The following is a 24489-nucleotide window of genomic DNA, read 5'->3' on the forward strand; positions in this document are numbered from 1 at the left end:
TGGTAGTGTGGCACCCTCTTGTGGTTTAAATCATTAGACAAAATAACATGCCTTTTTACAAATGACTTGTAAAGCAATGATAAGGTCTGCAAGTTCCACAATAATATTTCAGTTATTGTGTTGGATTGATGTAAAACCTCTTTATGGAGGATGAAAAGCAAGCCTATATTTGATGGTTTAAATAATAGTCTTCCTTTGCATTGTTTAGTGCTTTATTTTAAACTCTGAAGATGATTTCACCTCCTAAAAATTAGAATACCTAGAAGACCTCACTACCTCTGAGGATGCTTGCCATAGATGCCAGCGAAACGTCAGGAGAGAATGCCTCTAGACCATGGCCATATAGCCCGAAAAAACCTACAACAACCCAGTGATTCCGGCCATGAAAGCCTTCGACAATACATAGAATACCTATTATCACACCCTTAATTTCAGACTTCAATTGAAATTGCATTGTGCATACTTTTTGAGTCATCATAATTTTTGGTGTATGTTTATAGAACAAGCCTATGAATATTTTAAAAATATCCTTTTTATACACTTTATCTCATCCTTTAGTGAAATTAAACCCACCGGTTACACTACTCTATTTATCTATTTCAACCAGGGTTTTATAATTTTATCCCTAGCATTTGGCTTAGCCCACTGCACTCAATTCTTGTTACTTTATCTCATATCCTGCGTTTACTCTATTGTATTATTGGTTGTATTTTATCTGATGTTATTATTTGTAGTATGTATTTTATTTTGCTCTATTTTTGCTGGGCTTGGCCTCATCTTAGCTGCCTCGAGTCCCCTTGGGGAGATGGGGGCGGGTGTAAAGTTTAATAATAATAAATTACTAGTGGCACTCTGATTTTTGCATTTCATTTCCATTTAACTGCATCTGATGAAAAGATATTTTCAGTAATCCACAAGGTTCATTTTCCTTCCTCAAAAACCTATATTACCTTTTCAAAAGAAATTTCAAGTCTAGTACTGACATTTTGTCTTTCTAACTATCTGTTCATGCTAGACCGATTTTTTTTCAAATGCTACAAATTAACATATTTGAGAAGCAGGTGTGTTCTAGGTATCCATGTGTATACTGGTCATGATTTTAAGCTGGTGTTTCTTTAATACCACATAGTTTTCTATGAGCACTTCTACTATTGAAGTGGCATCTTTTATTCTTGCATACTAGTAAAAAGTATGGTAGTTAGGAAGACTTAGGGCAGCACTTTAGTAAGTTTGGTAATTGGGAGAAGATTTCTTAGCAACAGAAAACCTATTTTAAAAGGATTTACCTGGTGATAAATGTTCCAAGCAAGAGAATTAATAGTTGATTTCTGAGCATGAATTGTCACACTGACCGCTTATGTCTATTTAAGCAAGGTTTAAAAAGTGTGTTGACTATATATTTACCATGACTGCAGAACAGTGTATGCAGAATAGTACTGGTATGCCCATATTTTCAGTAGTGCTTCTCAGATTTTTAAAAAACTAAACTTATTTCTTTTTTTGTGTTCAAGAGACGGCAGCTATGGCTTGCCATGGGCACTTTCCATAAAAATTATGATGTGAGGTAGCCATTGTAAATATTATAGGGGTCTGGCTTAAGAAATGAAATGCAGAGGACTTGTGTGCTCTTATGCCCATTCTTAATGTGGAACTTTAGGGATGTAAAATAGATATTTTTGTAATGTTAATAATGTAGGTCACACACATTAGCATGGGAAGTTGTGGAATCTAAGTTATTCAGAATGAATATCTGTTGAAATGAAGGTGCATAATAAAAACTGTCAGGCATTCCAATCCATTAATAATTATGTCATTGATCCCACTATATTGTTAACGTTACCAGAATGTACCTCTGTATGCAAATAATGTGTATGTGTAGGGTTCGTTTGCTGCACCCTTATTAACGCAGTGCTTTCTCTGGGTAGCCCATTGGAGTGATCTTTTGGGGACTCAGAAAGGGCATTAGGAATTGTATATGGATAGAAGTTGGAACATGCAATGTAATCTTGTCAATTGCCTTGGTGGTGCAGTGAGTTAAACATGAGCCAGCATGACAGTTCAAATCCGGGGAGAGTGGGTGAGTTCCCTTTGTTAGCTCCAGCTCCCCATGCGGGGACATGAGAGAAGCCTCCCACAGGATGATAAAAACAGCAAACATCTGGGTGTTCACCCAAGCAACATCCTTGCAGATGGCCAATTCTCTCACATCATAAGCGACTTGCAGTTTCTGAAGTTGCTCCTGACATGGAAAAAAATCTTGTCAATATATATATGTGTGTGTATATATATATATATATATATATATATATATATATATATATATATATATATATATAATATGTAGAAGTTGTTTATTTTTTCTGTGTAATGAAAGCATTGTTAGCAGATCAAGATAAACCCTGATGTCTTGTAAATTTCTGTGAGCTTTTATTATATTAACTAAAAATCCAGAAGTAGTGCTAATAAAATCTACCTCTATCGCTAATTGGAAAGAGCAAATCTGTTCAGGAAAACTGATACAAATAGACTTTGTATCATGTGCCACTGTTGCAATTTTCATTCTAGTAGCCTGTGTTCTTCTGATTTTTCCCAAAGTACATTCTCAGTTTAAAATGTACTTTGCACTTTTGCAGGGGCCTGAAAATGAAAACAAATACCCAATTGGGTTTCACTCTTTCAAACAACAACAAAACTCTTACAGATCTCTGGATGAAAGTCACTGTGTCTTTAAATAGATGTCATATGTTGAGACTAATTTTATTTTAACCGATGGTTTTTTAAGCTGCTTTGGAGATCATGAATGCATTTAAATGGATACAATTTTGTGTTGTAGTGGCTCAATAACTAACTTTTCTTCATTGATTCTGTGTGACTGAAACTTAATTTAGAGCTAACTCAATTTCATTAACTATCTTGAGACTCAAAGGAATACAGAATTTTATGCCAAAATGTTTTTACTACACCAGAGATGGAATTAGAAACTGAGACTATATTTGCAGACAAATATTAGCAGCAGTTCAGAAATATTATTAAAGGCTCAGATCTGTATTTTTTCTTTTAAAATATGTACATCAAAACTCCCAAAACAGCTTTGATAATATGTGGGGTATGCCTCATTCTAGAGACATACTAGATAAAAGACCGCATAAAATGAAGTATTGACAGATCAGTATATATTTGTTGTTGTTAACTGCTATTAAGTCAGGTTCAGCTTTGTTGACCCTGTGATTGAGAGATCTCCAAATCATCCTGTGATCAACTGACCAATTCAGATTTTGCAGATTCAGAGATGTGGCTTCTTTGATTGGATCTTTCCACCTGAAATTCAGTCTTGCTCTTTCCCTTTTGTCTTCCGTCTTACAAAGCATGTTTTAGCTTTCCTGGACAATTCTGTCTGCACTCTCAGTTTCATCATCTTGACTTCTATTAATAGTTCAGTTTCGCTAGGACAGGTGTGGGATTATGCTGTTGTGGGCTGCATGCAGCCCCGAAACCATGTTGTCTGACCAAATCTGATGCTTTTAACAAACCTCACAAAAAAACAAATCTCAGGTGAAGATTAAGAAAATTACAGTACACAGAAAAGACCTCAGTCGATGATATGAACATTGGATATGTTCCAAATCCACTATGCAGGATTAGAACAGCAATCAAAGCAAAATAATTTGCACACCAAACCACTGTAGTTATGGGTGAGTGAGCACCTTTGATGGCCTCCCTGGGTAGAGACAAGGGTTCAAATGCCTGGAGTATGTACCTGCTTATACAGGTCACAGGGGGAGCGGGAGGTCAGCAGTTTTATAAACCTTGGCTGCCACCCCCTAGCCCGCTTTCTGCTCTTTCCAAGACTGGATCAGGGAGACCGCTGATCTGTGGCCATTATTTCCTTGGATCCATTTGGCTTGGTTTGTTGTGGTTGCAGGATTGGCACAGGGATGAAGGCGGACTGTTGAATTGGCAGTGCTGCAGGAGGTGGTAGGCAGGTTGCCATTTTTGAACTAGGCCTTTCCCTTCTTCCTCCCTCTCCTTCCCCATCCAGTGAATAATAGGGTTCCAATTCCTATGCTTTTACCTCTCAGGCATTTACTCTAAAATTTGGGCTGTTTCTGCCCATGACAATTTTGACTTGAATTTCCCAGCGGGCCATAAGGTCTGTGTAATAATTTGGTAGGGCCTGAAGCTGGGAAGGATGCCTTACCCAGTCCACCCATTTAACCCGGCTCCTGTTACTTTTCCAAGCTGCCAAGGGTCGTCTTCTTCCTCTCTAGATTTTTCTGACTGAACTGAAGCCAATAAGCATGTCTGCTCACAGGCTGCTGTCCGTACCGCGTGGACTTTGGAATTTTCATTTGATTTTTAATGTATAATTTTATAATTTATAATAATATATAATTTTATTAAATAGAGGGAGGGAGGGAGGGAGGGACAAATGTTACACATATCCAAATGATCCTTGGCAAAAAAAAAGTTGTCCTGCCTCCACCCCCCACTCCCCACCCCTGTTCCATGACATAATTTTTAGTAGTTTCAGCAGTCAGTGTATCCATAGAACCCTTTCTCTATAGGCTTTCTTCACTGTCCAGCTATTGTAATCATACATAGAAATGAGAAATATGATAGCATTAACAATCCAAACTGTAGTATGCTGTATTTTTATACTTTAGGATCTTGTCTAATTCCTTTATAGCTGTCCTTCCCAGTCCTGAATTAACAGATTTCATTGAAAATTCTAATGTCCGCCACTTTTTCAATTCTTAGCATGCAAGAGAACTCAACTAAGTATGAACTGAAAATGTATGTCATGTAAAGCTGATGAGATAGTATTTTATGGTTTTGTTTAGCCAGAATAAATATTCTGTTAATTTTCTAATATTGGCCCTCTATTTTTTCAGCACTTATTCTGTGCTTAAGTTTTATTTTGGAGCAAAATTTAAAAATCCAGTTCAAGGTATACAAAAATGATACGTTCTTTAGTCAGAATGGATGTTCTAAAATGATGCTTTCTACGGGAAAATCTCAGGATTAAGAATTAACAAAACAAAAACTAAAATCCTGACAAAAAATATGGAAGCATCAAGAAAGGGAAGACTGCAGGAAATATCGCAATGCGAAATTACGAACAAGATAAAATACCTCGGGATACACCTAACATCGAATAACGCCCAACTGGTTAAAAACAATTATGAAACTACGTGGAAAGATATCTCCAAAAAGATAGACAATTGGAAGCACCTAAATCTGAGCATTTCTGGTAGGATAGCGGTCGTTAAAATGAACATTCTCCCTAGAATGAACTTTTTATTCCAAATGATTCCCATCCTCAGGACAAACCATTGCTTTGCGCAGTGGAAGAAAGACGTAACAAGACTAGTATGGAACGGTAAAAGAGCAAGAATTAAATATAAGTCAATGACCGATGCAAAGGAAAGAGGAGGATGGAGTTTACCAAACTTACAATTATATTACCAAGCCAGCGCTCTAACTTGGGTAAAGGAGTGGGCCACCCTAACGAAGAAAAGATTACTAAACCTTGAAGGCTTCAACATCCGAAGAGGGTGGCATGCCTATTTATGGCATGGCAAATCAAAAATCGAGAAGACCTTTTCCAACCACATCCTGAGAGCGGCGCTTTTAAAGGTGTGGGAAAAACACAAACCTTTCCTATACCAAAAAACGCCTATGTGGCTATCCCCCACCGAGGCCTACCACAAAAGGGAAATCCCTACCGACACTTGGCATACCTATAAAACCTTAATTACAAAGATGGGAAATCAATGGGAATTAAGATCATTCGAAGCCTTAAGAAAAACAGATGAGAATTTATCCTGGTTTCACTACTATCAAATAATGGAGGCTTTTAAGGAAGACCGAAAAAAAGAGTTTGCTCCGCCCGACAGCTTTTGGGATGCAATAATGGTAAAAGAAAAGAAACTGATCAAAGCACTTTATAACAAGCTGCTCGAGTGGGACACAGAGGAGGAACTAGTCAAAGAAAACATGACAGCTTGGGCTGCTGATCTAGGACACTCCATCCTTCTCCAGGAATGGGAACAAATCTGGAAGGTGAAAACCAGGTTCGCCAAACCAGTGACAATTACGGAGAACTGGCGAAAGATGTTTTACCGGTGGCATCTGACGCCCCAAAAAATGGCAAAATTCCATAAAGGAGCAAGTAATAAGTGTTGGAAGTGTGGTAAGCAATTAGGATCTTTTATCCACACCTGGTGGAAATGTAAAGAAGTCAAAAGATTCTGGTCGGAAGTACACAGACAGACCCAGCAAATGATCCAAACAAAATTTGAGCTAAAACCCGATTACTACCTTCTTCACCTCTTGGACTTTGATATTGAACCCAACAAAGAAAATATATTATTTCATATTACAGCTGCGGCTCGAACCGCTCTAGCATGCAAGTGGAAAAGTGCAAACCTCCCAACCACAGAGGAATGGCTCCTAAAGATAAGTGATCTAATCGAAATGGACGTACTAGCAAACCTAATATACGATACAAGCCCAAGAAGGAAAATAGACTGGAAAACAGTAAAGACTTATATAAAGAACAAAAGCACATTGCACTAGCATGTCATTGAGCAAAGCAGTGGATCTCAACAGGAAGAGAAAGAACTAGAAAGAGAAAAATTTACAGGACTCTGCAAAACTATCTAGGAAGTGACAACTGTGTGTCGTTAGTCTGTTTTTAACCGTACCCCCCCCCTTCCCTGATATTCCATCTCCCAAGTCCCCCAACCCCCCATTCCTCCCCCATCTCCCCCTGAAAGCTGATGTCTGTATTTAATGGTGTGGAATGCGATTTTTGTGTGTTTATTGTGTACTGTTGCTATAATACTGAAAATGTGAATAAAGATTATTTTATCAAAAAAAATAAAATGATGCTTTCTTTCCAACCACCGATCAGATGAAACAGTTCAGAGCTATTAAGTTAAATCCAGCATTAGTCCTACTAACTGTAGACAAATTAAAATGTTTGGCACTTGTTTGATCCGTTTATTTTAATGAATTTTCCATAAGATGCACTACTATTATGTGTGCATATGTAAAGTACATGTAAACACACAATCCTCCAATAATTAATTATCAAACTTTGATTCAAGATGAACTCTAACTTAGACTGGCCCCCTCCCTCCTGACCTTTCAGAGAAGAGTAAAAACCTGGCTCTTTGAGCAAGCCTTTGGAAACACGTAATTGGACAAACATAGTATGATGGAATAATGAACATGGAACGGCTTAGATGATGCAATTGGATAAGGAGTTGAACTGATAGATATTGATTATTATAGTTTTAAGTGGTTTTATATGGATTTTTATTATGTGATTTAACTGTTTTTAATTGATATGCATGTATATATGCTGTGGCATTTAATTATTGCCAATCTGTATGCTGCCCTGAGTTGTCTTAAATAAATAATAAATAAATAACTATCACTAACACTGCCATCTTGTTAGTTTTACAGAGATTTATTGAAGGCTAGCAATGTCTTGCCCACAAAATTGATAATCTGAAAGACTGCAACCCAAATTACAGAAAAAAATATGTAACAATTATAGAAAAAACATGTAACAGTTGTCCTTGGGACTGTCTGCTCTATTTCAGCTCATGTATTTCTCTCTTCCATTTCCACCCATATGCTTATTTCGACTATGAATGTCCATTTACATGGCTACAGATTCCATTTCTTTAAGAGCAGACTTTTTCTCAGCAGGAAATGTGCCTTCATTATGAAATTATATGAATTGACATAATTAGAGCACTTTAATCTTTGCAACTTTTAACATGCACTTAAAAGGGCCGTATGTGTTTTTTTTTTCTTTTTGGTTTGTCTGTTTAGAAAACCTTCTCATCCTCAGCTTGAAGCTTTTATCAACCATATGTCTAAAGGAGCAGAAGCACAAATGGATGGTACTCTGAGCATCATGCCTCGTTACCCCAGCCATTCACAGTGTGAAATGGGAGAACTTACGCAGACAGGTGTGTATACAGCTGTTCTATTTTCATCTTTAGCAAAATCAGTCTGCCAATGGGATCTTTGGTTCTCTCTTAATTGGGCCTTCCTAAGTGATTGCTAAGTGTTTAGAAGTTATTTAGCTAGAGGGCATGCTGGTTCCTTCCTGGTTGTGATAGCAATTAGGGCTGAGCATGCAGTCTTTGCTTCAGAGCTCAATTCAGCAATTCAGAATTGAGCCAGATTTGGTTTGAATCAATCAGGATCTGATCCAGTCCAGGCCCCAGATCAGGACTGAGACTGAAGAATCTGGAACATCAATGTTTCCTCATGATTTGCATTGAGAAACAAAAAATATATGTAAATTTTAAAAAGCTCAGACATCCACATCAAATTTGGAGACATGGTAGAAACTGAAGATAGGATTAAATTATTCAAAAAACCTAGGAGGTGGCTATAAGAAGTCTCAACCCCAATTACCAGCAATGTGTAAACCAACTGCGTTGCCAAGTGTCTACTTCAAGGTCAAGAGTTGAATATAAGAGCGTCTAGCGATAAATCAGAATCCGACTGTCAAAGTCCAAAGGTAAGTACAGGGATCACAAATGTCAGATAGTAAGAGTCCAAGGTTGTAGCATCATGCATCAACATTGTAGTCAACAACAAGGTGCCACATTTGAGCTCCTTAAATCCTAAGTTCTCTGGTGTTATTGTTGCTGGCTCATTTCTCAGCTAATCTTGAGGACCTGTGCAGCAGAGACATCTCTCTTCACAGGTCCACAAAAGCTAGAACATTTAACTCTTCCTCAGTCTACACAGAGGAACTTGCTTACACTTGTTCTGCAAGCTGAGAAGTAGCAGCTAGCTACTTCCATGGATTCTACTTCAAAGCTTGGCTGAGGGAGCTGCTGGACACTGCTGGGCTCCAGTTCTACCACAGGCCCTTCAACCAGCATTTCCTAATCCTCGCTTGCCGAGCTGTTAAGACAGTGGCAGAGAGAGCTACGGGGGTAGGTTGTACCCTTTCTCCCTGTAATAGGCAAGCTGTTGTCCCACCCTCTCCTACTAGTGATTTGTGTGTAGACTGGAAAGGGGGTGGGAAGACTGGGCTAACCATAGGTGGACAGGTCTCCTCCATTCACTCCTGACACTTTCCTTCTATCTAGCCATATGTGGTTCTGGACAAGTGGAGCTGAACAAGGATTCCCTGGTTAGCTAGAAATAGGCAAGTCACTTCACTTCCCTGCTCCCTACATGGTTTAGCACCAGTGGCGGCAAGGAAAGAGGTGAGGTGACAGGAAATCTTTCAGCCTCCTTGTGAGACATCTTCTAAAACTGCAGAGTTTTCAAAGACATTTGTGCAGGAGGGAGAGAATTGTTTAAATTACTTCTTCCCCTCTGTGGGAATGAATAAATGAGAGAAGTTTATCCTTAATTGGACCAGACTGCTGGCTCTGTAATGTCTTTGCAGTATATTCCTGCCTACAGGGTAGATAGATAATTATCCTGTGATCTGTTCTTCAGAGTGGTCCCAGACAACACTTTTTTCTGTTTTCTCAGCCTTCCTTCCATCTGACACCAAACAAAGATAACTTGGGGCAAGTTGGGGAAGGGGGGGGGGCAGAAAAGAAATCCCACCACTTAAATACACACAGCCTCATTAACAGCTAAATTAACCGTAGCAACAAAGGCAAACAGAAGATTAAATTATGTTAGTTTCAGCAACACATAAGGAAATTGAAAAGGAAGGCCAACTCTAATAACAGTTAAAAACTACCCACACTTTACTATTATTCTTTCTCAGTCTGGCAATAAAGGAGTAACAAAACAATCAAAGGAATGCCAAAAGAAATAACTAAAGATATAATTTAAGAGATCTCATGCAATCCCTTCTCAAAGTATTATGACTGCTGAGGAGACTCTTGCCCCCCTAGACTGATGAAATGGATGTCCTCCATTGATGGTTCAAGCTATCCATGAACTTGGTTACCATCATCTACCATTAAGCACTTATATGGCATTTTTCTTATATGATGATAGAAATGTAAATGCACATCTACTCTGATACAGAGCTGGTCCAAATCAACTCAATATTGTTTGTTATTTAGAATTAGGTTACATTGGTTGCAAAAGTAATAACCATGTCCCAAATTTAGAGGAAATATCTAGAGCATGAAACTCCGTAATGTTTCATGTGGTACCATTAATTTCCTAATTTTCTCCAGAATGAACAACAGAAACTGTCAGTTCTAGCCTAACTGTGTTCAAAGGTTTTTTTTAAAGATAGAGATAAAGAAAAGAGCCAGTATGGTTCTCTTGTGTTATCTACAGTTTAGGCCCTTTAAAAAACAAACAAACAGTATTGAAAGTATGTAGTCTTCAGTAAGAATGTTGTTCCTATGGTATTGTCTATTTCCCTGGGCCACACAGTATCAACAGAGTTGCTTCTTAGAAACTAAATTGAGCTGTCATATCTGAGAGCTGATCAACTCTGATGGATAGAGCTCATTGTATGTTTCCTGGCTTGTCAAACTGACTTCCTTGTTTAATACCTCTTAAGATAGTATTCATGCCTAAGCTGTTTATCATAAAGTTACAGAAGCAGCTGTTCCGTTTCCCTTCTCCATTGAGCAGTACAGAATATTGTCATCTTCGTTAATAGATATTTGGCAGTGGATCCTTCTGTGCCATCCTAAATAAGGTCAGAACTTAGCCAGAAACAAAAATAATGTTTTTTGATATCTTGAAATTGAAATTAATAAGTCCTAATTATCTGCAGTGCTTGTGGGAGCATGTACTTTTAAGATGCTATTATGAGAGAATGATTATCTTTTTCTCTTTTTAAGGAATTGTACAACACTTGCAAAATGGACAACTGCTACGAAATATTTATTTAAAGAAGCATAACCTGATACCAAGTGACTGGACAGCTAAACATTTGTATTTGGAGACTACTGGAAAGAGTCGAACGCTACAGAGTGGACTGGCATTACTCTATTCTTTCCTGCCAGAGTTTGACTGGAAAAAAATTAACTTCAGGAACCAATGGAGCACCATTTTTTGTTCTGGAAATTGTGATTGCCCAATAAGAAACCATTACTTAGAGGAGGAACAGCGTCGGCAGTATAGCCTCCGGGTGAAAAACATCCATTTGGAGAAAACATACACAGATATGGCAAGAATAGTTGGCATACCTACAAGGCAGTTGAGAGCTTCTAATCCTATAGATTCTATGCTGTGCCATTTTTGTCATAATGTCAGTTTTCCATGTACTAAGAACGGTTGCATTGACATTGAACACTTTAAAGTGATCAAGACACATCAGCTTGAAGATGAAAAAGAGAGGCAGTTGAAGAAATATTATTACTTTTATGCGCTGCTGGCAACTCATCCTATCCTTAACCAGACTGTCAGTCGAATGCAACGCATTGCAGATGGCAAAAAAGAAGAATTATTTGCCCTTTATTCTGCTCATGATGTCACCTTGTCACCTGTTCTTAGCGCCTTGGGTATTACTGAGGCCAGGTTTCCAAGATTTGCAGCTAGACTACTCTTTGAATTATGGACAGATGGAAAGAAATCTAAAGAACACTATATTCGTATCCTTTATAATGGCATTGATGTCACATTCCAGACTTCTTTCTGCCGGGACTATAACAAACATTATGGGAAGCTCATGTGCCCTTTAGAGAAGTTTGTCCACTTTGTTAAGAAAGACATGTTTTCTCCCTTTAATAGCACCAACTATTATGATGCATGTCGCAGAAGACCATATTAAAGGAGAAGTTAAACATTGCATTTATTTTGTCAAAAGATCTGTCTTTTGAAGAAGGTTGATACTGTAAATCCTTGTGTGCCTAAGTGCAAATGAATACAGCTTGAAATGGTTTTATTTTTACCAAAATTAGTTCTTGATTGATTTAAGAAGTCGTAAATGTACAATGTCTGTTAGCAATCTATGTCACACACTATTTCTTTGTGCTAAACTTGATTTGTCTGTTAGCTGCTGTAAAATGGATATTGCTTGAAGAACTGAATGAATACATTTTGGTTCCTTGTTGTTCCACTGCAGAGATTGACACGCTAAAGTAATGACAAACATTTTTACCAAAAGCATTTATTCGCTCAACTCATCATGGTTTTTCCTGCAGTGTCCTCTGGACAAACCGTATGCAGAAAAGTGTTGTATATATTCAAATGCTTTTTGCTTTTTGTTCACAAAGCTTGAGAACATTTGACCTTTACACAGGAGCTGCTTTATGCACAATTTAGACCCTGTGAAGACTGCTCCTACAATAATGTCACATGGCATTTTATGTTTGGTTTGAACATGTGAAAAATCTGTATACAAACATGTCATGACTTTTTAAAAGTCACTGGTATTGTCAGAAACAAGCCAGATGTTTTGCCCTGCATTTCCAATCAGCCATGGGCCATTTTATTTGCCATTATCAATAATGTAAGGGTCCAAAAGGTTTGTTTGAAATTACCATTACATGTTAGTCCATGCAGAAAGCGTGGACTAAACTAAAGGCTCTTTGTGTCAAGCCTAGAATCTAGAAGCATTTTTTTTTTGAAAAATCAGACTAACATATCATATACAAATAATCACAAGAATATATGGAAAGGAAAGTTCTGTTCTTTGCACTTTTAGCACTTTATGTGTACTATGGACACACATTTTATGTGTAGTGGAATTACATAAGAAGTAGAAAACTTCATATCTGACTTTTAATACATTTCCTTATCTTTCTGTTTTGTGTTCAAATCATTTGTGCTGTGATTTAAAAAAGCAGTGAATTGAGCGGTTTGTTGTATTGGCTGCATGTGGCCAAAGGAACTTGACAATGCTTCATTTTTGTAGCCAATTTAGTACTTTTATAGACTAGGTTTTATAAGCTGAGTCTTGTTTTTTTTATAGTATAGTGATTGTACTATAGTGTACTAAATGGTTTTTAACTTCTTTATAAAGGGATGCCAAAAGCTGTTTTCAAACCCTTCTCCTGTAACCATGGGAAATAGATTTATGAGAGAAAGATCTTCTGAACAATTTTACTTAAAAAGCTAATAAGGAGAAACTGCATTTTAAAACATTTTATTCATATGGTATTTTTAAACTGCTTGGAAAAGCTTTTTGTTACTATTGGAATGCTATGTTTTATAATGTTGTCGTTTTTACACACCCAAAAACCATAGTGTCGGATATGACTTCAGCAGAAATGGTGCTACCAGTTCAAAGGAGCTGTGACGTGTTCTGACTTTGCTGGCATTTAACTCTCATTTTGACATTGATACATTTGAATGTTTCAATAAATAAAGTTTTGAAGAATTCTTAGTGGTGATTCATCAGTGACGGTACATCAGTGCTAATTTTTCTATATAGTGTATACATGATGTTGAAAATATAAACTGTGGTTTTAATATTTGAGTGATTGTGCAACATTTAAAGTATACTATGTTAAACAACTCTTTAATATATTGTTCTGTTTCTATAAAATATTTTGTGTTGTTTCCCTAAGTATACATACAGCCAAACACACTGTTAAGCTGTGTTTCCCCACCCCCAGTAAGCTGCACAACTCATTGAAGTGCATGTTTTGATGAGCCAAGGACAACAACAATAGGCTTCCACATGGTTTGTAGAGCAGCAGAGATCAAATGAAAATCTCAATAGGACCATTTTACTACAAAGCAGCTTGATAGGCACAGGAAGGCAGCCCTGTTTCACATAGACAGGAAAGCAGATTAAGAAGTAGAGCACAGCAGCAGTCAAATAAACCCTAACCCTTTTATGCTGCCAGTTCCCCTAGTTTTAAAGACACAATTCCAAATCCCCAAGAGCATTCATAAGTTACAAAAGAGCAAGGCTAAGGTCAATCAAGTCATTTGATGCCTTATCAGGGCATTTTGGGATTTCAGTTGTACAGGAGATATCAATCTCACTCCATCTCATATGGTGTCCTGCCTTAGGGCCCTGCCACACAGCCATATAATCCAGAATATCAAGTCAATAATACACAATAGCTGCTTTGAACTGGGTTATCTGAGTCCACACGGCCATATAACCTAGTTGAAACTTGATGGGATTTTATACAGCAGTGTGGAAGAGGCCTTAGTCTTTTGTGAGTCAGTAGAAGGCGTAAGAGCTGCTGACAGACTATTGAACACTTTCTGTTCCCGCCCTAATCAGTTTTGTCCCTGATGCCTGGGTGTTTTGGCTGTTCTGCCTCTGTTTTGAGAATGAGCACTTTGTGCAATCTCTCAAGGTAACAATGGTGGTGGCAAATTATCCCAAGTAGTTTGCTACCTAGGGGCCCCCTGGTGGTGCAATGAGTTAAACCGCTGAGCTGTTGAACTTGCTGACCAAAAGGTTGGCGGTTTGAATCCAGGGAGTGGGGTGATCTCCCACTGTTAGCCCCAGCATCTGTCAAACTAGCAGTTTGAAAACATGCAAATGTGAGTAGATCCATAGGTACTGCTTTGGTGGAAAGATAACGGTGCTCCATTTAGTCATGCTGGCCACATGACCTTGGAGGTCTATGGACAACGCTGGCTCTTTGGCTTAAAAATGGAGATGAGAACCACCCCTCAGAGTTGGACACGACTAGACTTAATGTCAGGGGAAACCTTTACCTTTAGGTTGCTGCCTACAATGAAGACAAGTTGCAGTCCTAGAATTTGGTTTTTCTTAATACTATACCTTTTTTGTGACTCAGATTGCACACCTTTCTGAGTTGCTTCCTGTTATAATACTTCTATTATTTCTATTTTCAAATATTCTGTGATATTCAGGTTCAGATAGGAGTCTCCTCACAGTGGAAAACAGCTTGAGTCAACTACCAACATCCGGATCCCCCTACAGATCTTACTGCAAGTGAGGCAGTTTGACATCTTGCCCATAAAAACTTACAGGTTTCAGTGCAAGCAAATCAGCTTGCTTACTTTTGGCCCTATGGACAACTTTCATTATCTGTATAATAGAAATGGAGATGCTCCACAATTGGATTAAGATACACAAATGGTCAAGTGTGATAAGGGATGTTAAAATTGTGAGTTTAACTAATGGGTTGAACTAATGAGCATTACATTTAGTGATTCGCTTTCTCAACTAATATGAATGAAATGGGTAATAAAGTAATTTTAAATGTGTAATATATGTGTATTTTATGAATAAAATATTTTGCTGGCAGACCAAATAAATGCAAAATTGTATATGGACAAAAGAAAATGAGATTTTGAATCAAATTGGGAAAGCGAATCAAATGCCTAACAATATTAATGTAAATTGGGGTAGCAGAGTCAGCTGGGAAACATAAGTATTGCTACCTAGAAAAACTAGGGCACCTATTAAACAGATTACTATGAAAATGAACAAGAAATGCAAACAGGATTAAGCTATGATGAAACAGAAGACAAAAACTTACAAAAACACTTGGGATCCCAAGAACCAAAGAGAAAGAACTCACCAAATAATTTCATCCCTATAAGGAGAAACAGGAAGACGATTATATAATACAATGGATGGGATGCCTACTTTGATAAACCATGGAGGCTAAAGAAAATGAAAATGTGATTCCAAACCCCAGTTTTTTGTGGTTATCTGTCATTATCTGGAGAAGAGGTATGCAGAGTGATCTTTCAGCACCTTTGAGATTCAAAGATAGAAATTGGTAGCATGGGCTGTTGGTAGCACAAGCTTTTGTAGCATTAAGTCTATTTCCTCAGGTGCATAGATGTTCTTTCACAATCTATGTTGTGTGCCCTCCTGCAGCTAAATGTTTGTGGCTGGTAGCCTGTCTAGTCAAATAAAAGACCTGCCATCAAGAGACTTCGAGAAGGCAGCATCATTGTCCCTCATAGGTTGCAGTTAATTGATGATGGTTCATTGACAGGGAGCAGGTGTTAGCTTTGTGCAGGATTAATTGATCTGTCAGTCTTGCAATATTACTATTTGCTATTATAAAACAGAATGTGAGTATGCAAAAGGACTTTAGATATTGAGTAGTTTTTCTCTCTATCACATGTGTTGTGTAACTATCTCTGCTTAATGGAGATCACAGATATGCTAACCACATATCTGTACAAAAACATGGACGCAGAAGGGGTAGGTGAAAATAACTGATGGCTACAAAAATGATCCAGTAATTTATATGGCTCACCAACCACATGTCTCTATTTCTGACCAATGAATTGCATACACAGAGATGAAATGAAAAAAAAAAACTTTACCTGCAGTGGGAGTCCATTGGAATTGTATCACAGATGACCAGTAGTTCCTATCTTAACTTTGACATGAGAATCAGGGGAATCATAGAATATCCTTCCTTTTGGTTGAACTACAAATCCCAAGAGTGTGGCCAGGATAGTCCATGGTGACTACATGGCTACAGGCCTACAACATTTAAAAACTTCCAGATTCCCATTCTTGTCACACACAAAATCAGATATGATTTCTCCATTCTGTGAAACCACAGATAGAAAGACATGCGTTTTCTTTTTAAACAGCTTATTTCCAACAGTCTCTCACTCCACCCACAAGTTATGTTTATTATTTTTCTATTCTTTGTAGACTTGTCTTTTCCAATACTGTAAAGGAACTGCAAAGTTAGTCTTAGTCTTCCCTCTTGTGGTCAAAGATGATAAAACATTTGGTAAGTGTTAATGTGTTCTTTGGGGGCAGAACACTTCTTTTAAGAGATCATCTCAAAGAAGCAGATGCTTGACATTCTGGCCAGAGAAAAACATTTGTGACAATATTTATGACCCATTAACTTGTGTGCATTGCATACAGTTACTGTATTTATAAGATAGTTCAAGAATTGGACTAGAACTGTCTGGAGAGAGTTTGAATATATGCTCAGCCATGGAAACTCACTGGGTTACCTTGGGCAAATCCTCACAACATCAGAAGATGAAATCCCACTAAATAAATATTGCCAAGAAAATTCCATGATAACTTTGTCTTACTGTCACTACAAAACAACGTAAAGGCAATTAATAAAAAGATTAAGAAGAGGAAAAGGTGGAAACAGAGGAAGAGGAATAACCACAAAAGTAGTAGTATATTAGCACAATACAAAACAATAACAGGCTGTTGTGGAAAGTTCTGGCCCAGTATTTTCCCAGGTTCTTATCCTGATCCATTAGCTAGAAACCTGGTATAAGGATTATAGCGTTCTATATGATGTTGGACTTCAGCTCCTAGTATTCCTCACCATTTGTTTTGTTGTCTGTACTGTTTATGAAGAGATTGGAAGAGAAAGGCTTGTTTTGTAGCCTGCTTATCTAACTGCATTGACTTGTCCTCACAGGCAGTTCTTATAGGTCATCTATATGTTGTGTAGTGGTTTGAGTGTTGGACTATAACTCTAGGGAACCGGAAGTTACTTATTTATCATGTCAGGAGTGAACCAAACAGTTGTCTTGCATTAAAAACAAACAAACAAACAAAAAACACAAAGTCTGCAGGCTTGGTATTCTATTAAATATCCTTTGACCAGTAGCTGGCCACTTGGAGTGCCTCTGGTGTTCCTGCAAGAAAGTCCTCCATTGTGCATGTGGCAGGCTCAGGTTGCATTGCAGTAGGTGGTCTGTGGTGTGCTCTTCTCCACACTCGCATGTCGTGGATTCCACTTTGTAGCCCCATTTCTTAAGGTTGGCTCTGCATCTCATGGTGCCAGAGCACAATCTGTTCAGTGCCTTCCAAGTCGCCCAGTTTTCTGTGTGTCCAGGAGGGAGTCTCTCATTTGGTACCAGCCATTGATTGAGATTCTGGGTTTGAGCCTGCCACTTTTGGATTCTCACTTGCTGAGGTGTTCCAGCGGGTGTCTCTGTAGATCTTAAAAAACGATTTCTTGATTTAAGTCATTTGTGAGCTGGCTGATACCCAAACAGAGGATGGGCCGGAGATGTCACTGCCTTGGTCTTTTCACTATTGGTTGCTACTTCCCTTCGGATGTCAGGTGGTGCAATACCAGCTAAACAGTGTAATTTCTCCAGTGGTGTAGGGCACAGACACCCTGTGATAATGCGTCATGCAGGCCCGTAGCCAGGATTTCGTTTCGGGGTGGGGTAAATTTTTTTCAGGGGGGGTTTTGGGGGGGGCTGAGTTTCGGAGGGGGGGCTGAGTGAGTGAAAGAGGATCTAGCCTAGCAAACCTTTTGTATCATTACCCCAATACCCCCATGCATATGGGATATATTGAGTATGGTGATCAGATCATGATATGAATAAACATAACAGTTTAAATAATGCACCAGTAAGGCCTTTTCGCGAACCACCATGAGAATTTCGGGGGGGGGGGGGGAGGGCTGAAGCCCCTCAAGCCCCCCCCCCCCCCCCGGCTACATGCCTGGCGTCATGTCTCATTAAGAGCCACATCCACTGTTTTAGTGTGGTGAGATGTATTCCACGTTGGGCATCCATGCTCAGCAACAGAGTAGCATAATGCAAGAGCAGATGTTCATTGTATCTGGTTGTGATCCCTAGATCGTGCCTGTCAGCTTTTGTATGATATTGTTTTTGTTGTTGTTGTTGTTCATTCGTTCAGTCGTCTCCGACTCTTCGTGACCTCATGGACCAGCCCACGCCAGAGCTCCCTGTCGGCTGTCACCATCCCCAGCTCCTTCAAGGTCAGTCCAGTCACTTCAAGGATGCCATCCATCCATCTTGCCCTTGGTCGGCCCCTCTTCCTTTTACCTTCTACTTTGCCCAGCATAATTGTCTTCTCTAGGCTTTGCTGTCTCCTCATGATGTGGCCAAAGTACTTGAACTTTGTCTCTAGTATCCTTCCCCCCAGTGAGCAGCTGGGCTTTATTTCCTGGAGGATGGACTGGTTGGATCTTCTCACAGTCCAACGCACTCTCAGAACTTTCCTCCAACACCACAGCTCAAAAGCATCTATCTTCCTTCGCTCAGCCTTCCCTAAGGTCCAGCTCTCACATCCATAGGTTACTACAGGGAATACCATGGTTTTGACTATGCGGATCTTTGTTGCCAGTGTGATGTCTCTATTCTTTACTATTTTATCGAGATTGGACATTGCTCTCCTCCCAAGAAATAAGCGTCTTCTGATTTCCTGGCCACAGTCTGCATCTGCAGTAATCTTTGCCCCTAGAAATACAAAGTCTGTCACTGCCTCCACATTTTCTCCCTGTATTTTCCAGTTGTCAATCATTCTTGTTACCATAATCTTGGTTTTTTTAAATGTTTAGCTGCAACCCGGCTTTTGCGCTTTCTTCTTTCACCTTGATTAGAAGGCTCCTCAGCTCCTCCTCGCTTTCAGCCATCAGAGTGGTGTCATCTGCATATCTGAGGTTGTTAATGTTTCTTCCAGCAATTTTCACCCCAGCTTTGCATTCATCAATCCCTGAACATCGCATGATGTGTTCTGCATACAAGTTAAAAAGGTTGGGTGAGAGTATGCAGCCTTGCCGTACGCCTTTCCCAATCTTGAACCAGTCTGTTGTTCCGTGGTCAGTTCATACTGTTGCTACTTGGTCCTTGTACAGATTCCTCAGGAGAGAGACAAGTTGGCTTGGGATGCCCATCCCACCAAGAACTTGTATTGTTTCTAGTGCCCACTTTTTACTTGATATTCAGGCAGTGCTTCTTGTAGGTCAGAGCACGGTCCAGAGTGACTCCTAGGTATTTGGGTGCGCTGCAATGCTCCAGTAGGATTCCTTCCCAGGTAATCCTCAGAGCATGTCTGTTCTTAAGGTGAAAAGCACATGTCTGTGTTTTAGAAGTTGAATCCCCATCAGCCATGTATTCAGAAATACACCATATGTTTGGGTCTCACTTTATGTGATAGGCAACTTAGAAAAACTGACAGACATCATGTTCTCTCTGGCTACACAGTAGTAATTGTTCACATAGATAGGATTTTCATATGGCTGGACATGATGGTTATTTATATTCTTGCTTTCAAAAAGGACAAATGACAAAGAAACCAGAAAATAAAACACTTGTATATTTGGGAAAGTATCAACCATCAAATATCACAGGTGCCACATTCTATTATTATCATGGAAGCAACTGTGTCAGTTATTTTGACACTGGAAAAATGGATGTTAGGTAACTACAAGGATCATACAATCACACTTGTAGAAACTAGCCCTCTAAGAAGGTTCACATAGTCCTTAACGTGCCTTGGGGACTGAGTCTGATTGTCATGTGATTTGGTTGACAAAAAGTGTCAATTAGAAAGAGTGTAAACCCAAAACAAGATGAACCACTCTCATGAAAGCCTTGGGCTAACATCTGTCAGACAACGCATTTGCAAATAAACAAACCTATTAAAGTCAAAGTCTCCTTATGGATAATTTGCAAACATGAAAAGCGGATAAACTAATTTGACAAACAGTCTGCTTTGAATCTCTGTCCTTGACATAAAAAAGTGTTAATTGCTTGTTCTTTCTTTCTTTCTTTCTTTCTTTCTTTCTTTCTTTCTTTCTTTCTTTCTTGTGGAACAGCTCTGGCAGAGAAGGGAATAGCAGTGTGTAGCAAACAAAGCTGGAGGTATTTCTATTATTTTGGGTGAAGGCTAATTAAAACAGCAATCTTAATATAGAAAACTAGAACATTCTGGATTGGTGTTTTTCAAAAATACCATTGCATTAACTGCTGTATATAAGTTGTGATAGTGGTTATAATACAGGTTATGGCAATTGTATGAGAAGTGCTCTTTACAAATTGTTTTCTTTCTCAAAGAAGAAAACAGACTTACTCTCAACTACCCATGCTTCAGTTATTTCAACAGTGGATTTTCTACTGTGATTCCTGTGGGAAAAGCTTAGAAGTGTCATTTCATGAAAAAAGTTATTGTAAGTTTCCTGAAGAGTGGAGAATGTGGCCAGCAAGCGGATTTCAGAAGAATAGGCTATGTAGAGTCTGTAGATTTTTACATGAATGCTGCTGTGCCTCCTCCTTATGGAAGTAGTTGGACATTTTTTATTTGAAGCCAAGTTTCCATATTTTTTTTTGGCTCAAGGTTACAGAAATTGAATTCTACATTCAGTCCTATTATGCTAATATTCCTTGTGTAATGTACACTAATACCAACATGCATTCATTTTGGGGAAATGCCTTGAGATATGCCCCTATGTCATGATGACTATCAGGTCCGCTTCTTAGTTTTGATTTGCTCAATCTACTAGTGCATTCTGATCCCCGTATAATGTGGCAATCACATTTGTCTCCAACTCTGCTGTTCAACCAGATTCTACTTTGATTTTGGCCCCACTGGAAGCTTCATTCTCATCACACTAGACATTTGATACCAAGAGGGTCAAAAACATATAAATGATCCACCCTGATAAAGAGCAAAACAGGGTAAGAAGTATAACAAGAACTGTAAAAAAAAGATGAAGAGAGATAGGGAAATGGACACTAGGTTGCTCTCAAATTTTGTCACCCACCTTGACAGTAATAGCAGTTTGCAATGGAACTAACTTCCTGAAGTGGGGTCTTCTTTTCTATACATTTTCAAAAAGAGCTCTCCTGCTAAAGCCATCCAGTTTTCCACCAGTCAATTATCCTGAATGGTAAAGACCCTAGACCTCCTGTCATGAATCCCATATTTAAATGAGTGCAACCAAATTCATCTATTGCAGTTCTCCCTCCAGTTCCACCTACTTCAAAAATACACTAGAGTTTATATAGACCTTTGTACTTTTTCTATTCAGGTATCCTCAAGCTAATTCCATTACATTGGAAGCAGCCCAAGAAAAAGGAAGTAAAAAAACAAAACGTCCCATGTTACCCTAGTTGATAAGGAAAGATGTAAATTTGATGCAATTAGAAGGAAAGCCAAGTGATGGCAATTGCATTTAGTATTGCTAACTGGATGGCCTTTGTGGTCTCTTCCAATGCTATTTCTATGATTCAAACAAGTTTTGGGCTTAACAACAGGCTTTCTGAGAAAGCATAGCACAATTATCAGACAAATTATCAGAGGACCTTTAAAAAAAAGCCCACTCCATCAAAACAGAGGCACATCATCTATATGGACAACAAGTTACATCTGCTCAACATCTTGTAGACTGTGATATGAATACCATCACTTGTGCAATGATACTCCATTGGTCCTGCTCCTCTGCTTTCCCACAGCAAACCAGATCTAAAATTAGGAATATGAAATTGAAAACATCAGGATCTCTATTACTTCCAGGTTTTCAAATTCATCCAGATGAAAATCCTATTGGGCTCATTTTAAAAAATGCCTCCTAAGTCACAGTCTCCAAAACCAAGAACTCTCTGTTAACTATCTGTCATTCTCTTCATCAAAGGACAAGTTTCTGTTTCCCCAGTCATGCTTGGAATCATCTCACAGCCATTTTAATAGTACTGGACTGTTTGCCACAAGCCCATCATTACCCTTCTTTGGGAGGAGGATTCAACATGGCAGTGAATGACAACACATCATTATGTCCTATAAACGGTCAGAATAACAAAAAAATTAACCACTGAAATCTATATGTTTTCAGTTCAGAAAAAATATATATCAAAATGTCCAATAAACATGATTATGCCTTTCTGACAGTCTCCTGACATGGACTTGCTCATTTTCACAAGGATTCAGGCTCTTCAAAGTTTCCAAAATGGATCATGGGAAATCACAGGTATCTGTAGATTTTTCATTCACCAAAACAAGGGCCAGCATTTTGGCAACCTTGAGGTTTCTCTCCAACCTAAGTATGCTAAGGAGAGCAAATGTCTGTATTTCTTCCATGTGTTTCTGCCAGAAATCTCTTTAGGGAAAAATGAAGGCTGGCTGAACCTGCTATTTTTCATTATTTGCTCTCTCTTTCCCAAAGAGGTTGAGAAAGATTTCCTAGTAAGCTGATGACAGTTTGTGGTTTGTTACTAAAACATATGCTAGAGGTGCTGCTCAGACATGAAATTGAGTTGTTCTCGATAGATTCATGCATGATCAAACTCAAATGTTTTCCTGAGTGATCTGTTGAGAAACTGAAGGGCTGTTTTAAGAAAAAGAAGAAAAAGAAAGAGAAAAACATTTGCACTTGGAAAGCCTGTCTCAAAGCAACATTTAGGTGCTTATTCACTGACAAACATGAAGTATGCACAAGCTGAAACAAGCTTAAATTGAAATCTTTATTAAGTTATCCTGACCACCTTACAGAGATTGTTTTGAGACACAATAATAATAAAAAAAGAACACAGCATTCTCTGGTACCTTAAAGGCAGGCTTTGGACTGTTACAAAAAGAACTGTTCAAGCATTTTCATATATTTTTAGAGGGAAGAGATTCTAAGATGAGAAATTTAAATTAAATCTACATTTGAACTCTCTTTTGAAGACTGACTCATCAAAATCTACTTTCATGCTGCTGAGATAGCAAATATTAGAACAAAACAGGCTTCTTTCTGGACTAAAATAGGCATGATATTGGAACCTGTGATTACAGCAGGGATGTACAAATGTCCCCCTTAGTCTTGCTGGGTCCGTCCATCCCCCTTCCTAGTTGTGAATCAAGTTGCAGGATTTCATGTGTTCTTCATACACTAAAATGTGCATATGTTTCAATGTGCTTTTTCCCAACATGACCATATGTTTTATGTAACTTACCTATTTTATGCAACCATTACCCATTTACTAAAGGGTGCTTATATATATCCCCCATTACAAACATTTAAACTATATTAAACATTGTTTTGTGTATACTTTCTTGAGAACACTCTGTAAGGCTTGCAAATATTCAAATGCTGAAAGAGACATGCACTTTTTTTTTTTAAAAAAAGGAAGATCAGGTCTTGGAAGCTGGGAAAATGCCACTTTGATTGAGAATGTCAAGTCCATCTACTGTCATAACTCACCCTGTGAAGTTGAAGGATTCAGAAGGAGAGAAGGAGGCAGATTGCAGTTCCCAATGCTGGTGGGAACTCCAATCTATGAAGCAGAGAAGCTAGAAGAGAAGTGGAGAGGAGGGGCTGCTCCCCAGCAAGAGGCTGCAGGTGTTGAAGACCCATTACCATCATTCATAAAGTGATGAAGGGAGGAGAGATTGCACTTCTCCCAGCAGTTATTAAGTAGGAGGCACTGACCTAATTAAGCACCTGGTGGTTGAAGACAGCTGATCTTGAATCTCCCAGCTGTTCCTTGGTGCTTTCACTCCTTCTTCTTGACAATTATCACTACTCTTCCACCCTGTTTTAAATTTTTCCTGACTAAATTTATCTGGATTATTGACCTACTGAATGTATTTGGGTCTGGCTTGATAGTCACCAACTTGCTTCTCCCTTCATCCTTCTGCATATTCTGTGATGATCCAGACTAAATTAACTACTTGATAGTTCTTGTAGTCTAGCCATCTGATTCCTAGGACACTTGCTCGCTGAAGTACAGGACAACTATGTTTGTTTTAATTACTGTGTTAGGTCTTCTATTGTTTTTCTTTTTTAATTATTATTTTGTTTTCCCACTCTAGCTGTGCATGTTTGTACACTCAAACAATTTGGTTTGGAGATAAGTTGTAGCAAGTGAAAAGGCTTAACCTTTTGCTCTAAT

The 24489-nt window shown here is 38.6% G+C and overlaps 1 protein-coding gene across 4 annotated transcripts in view; it reads left to right on the top strand.

The window, feature by feature from the left end:
* Positions 1–13293, top strand: part of PXYLP1 (2-phosphoxylose phosphatase 1) — an 86478-nt gene extending 73185 nt beyond the window's left edge. For all 4 annotated transcript variants that reach the window (XM_067465959.1, XM_060767904.2, XM_060767905.2 and 1 more), the window contains 2 exons: positions 7849–7988; positions 10809–13293. In XM_067465959.1, coding sequence (XP_067322060.1) covers positions 7849–7988; positions 10809–11740 — 1072 coding nt within the window. In that variant the 3' untranslated portion in view covers positions 11741–13293. The remainder of the gene's footprint in view (positions 1–7848; positions 7989–10808) is intronic.
* Positions 13294–24489: the final 11196 nt, after the last annotated feature.

Source organism: Anolis sagrei, chromosome 3, assembly GCF_037176765.1.
Source record: "Anolis sagrei isolate rAnoSag1 chromosome 3, rAnoSag1.mat, whole genome shotgun sequence".
NCBI classification, from domain to species: domain Eukaryota; kingdom Metazoa; phylum Chordata; class Lepidosauria; order Squamata; family Dactyloidae; genus Anolis; species Anolis sagrei.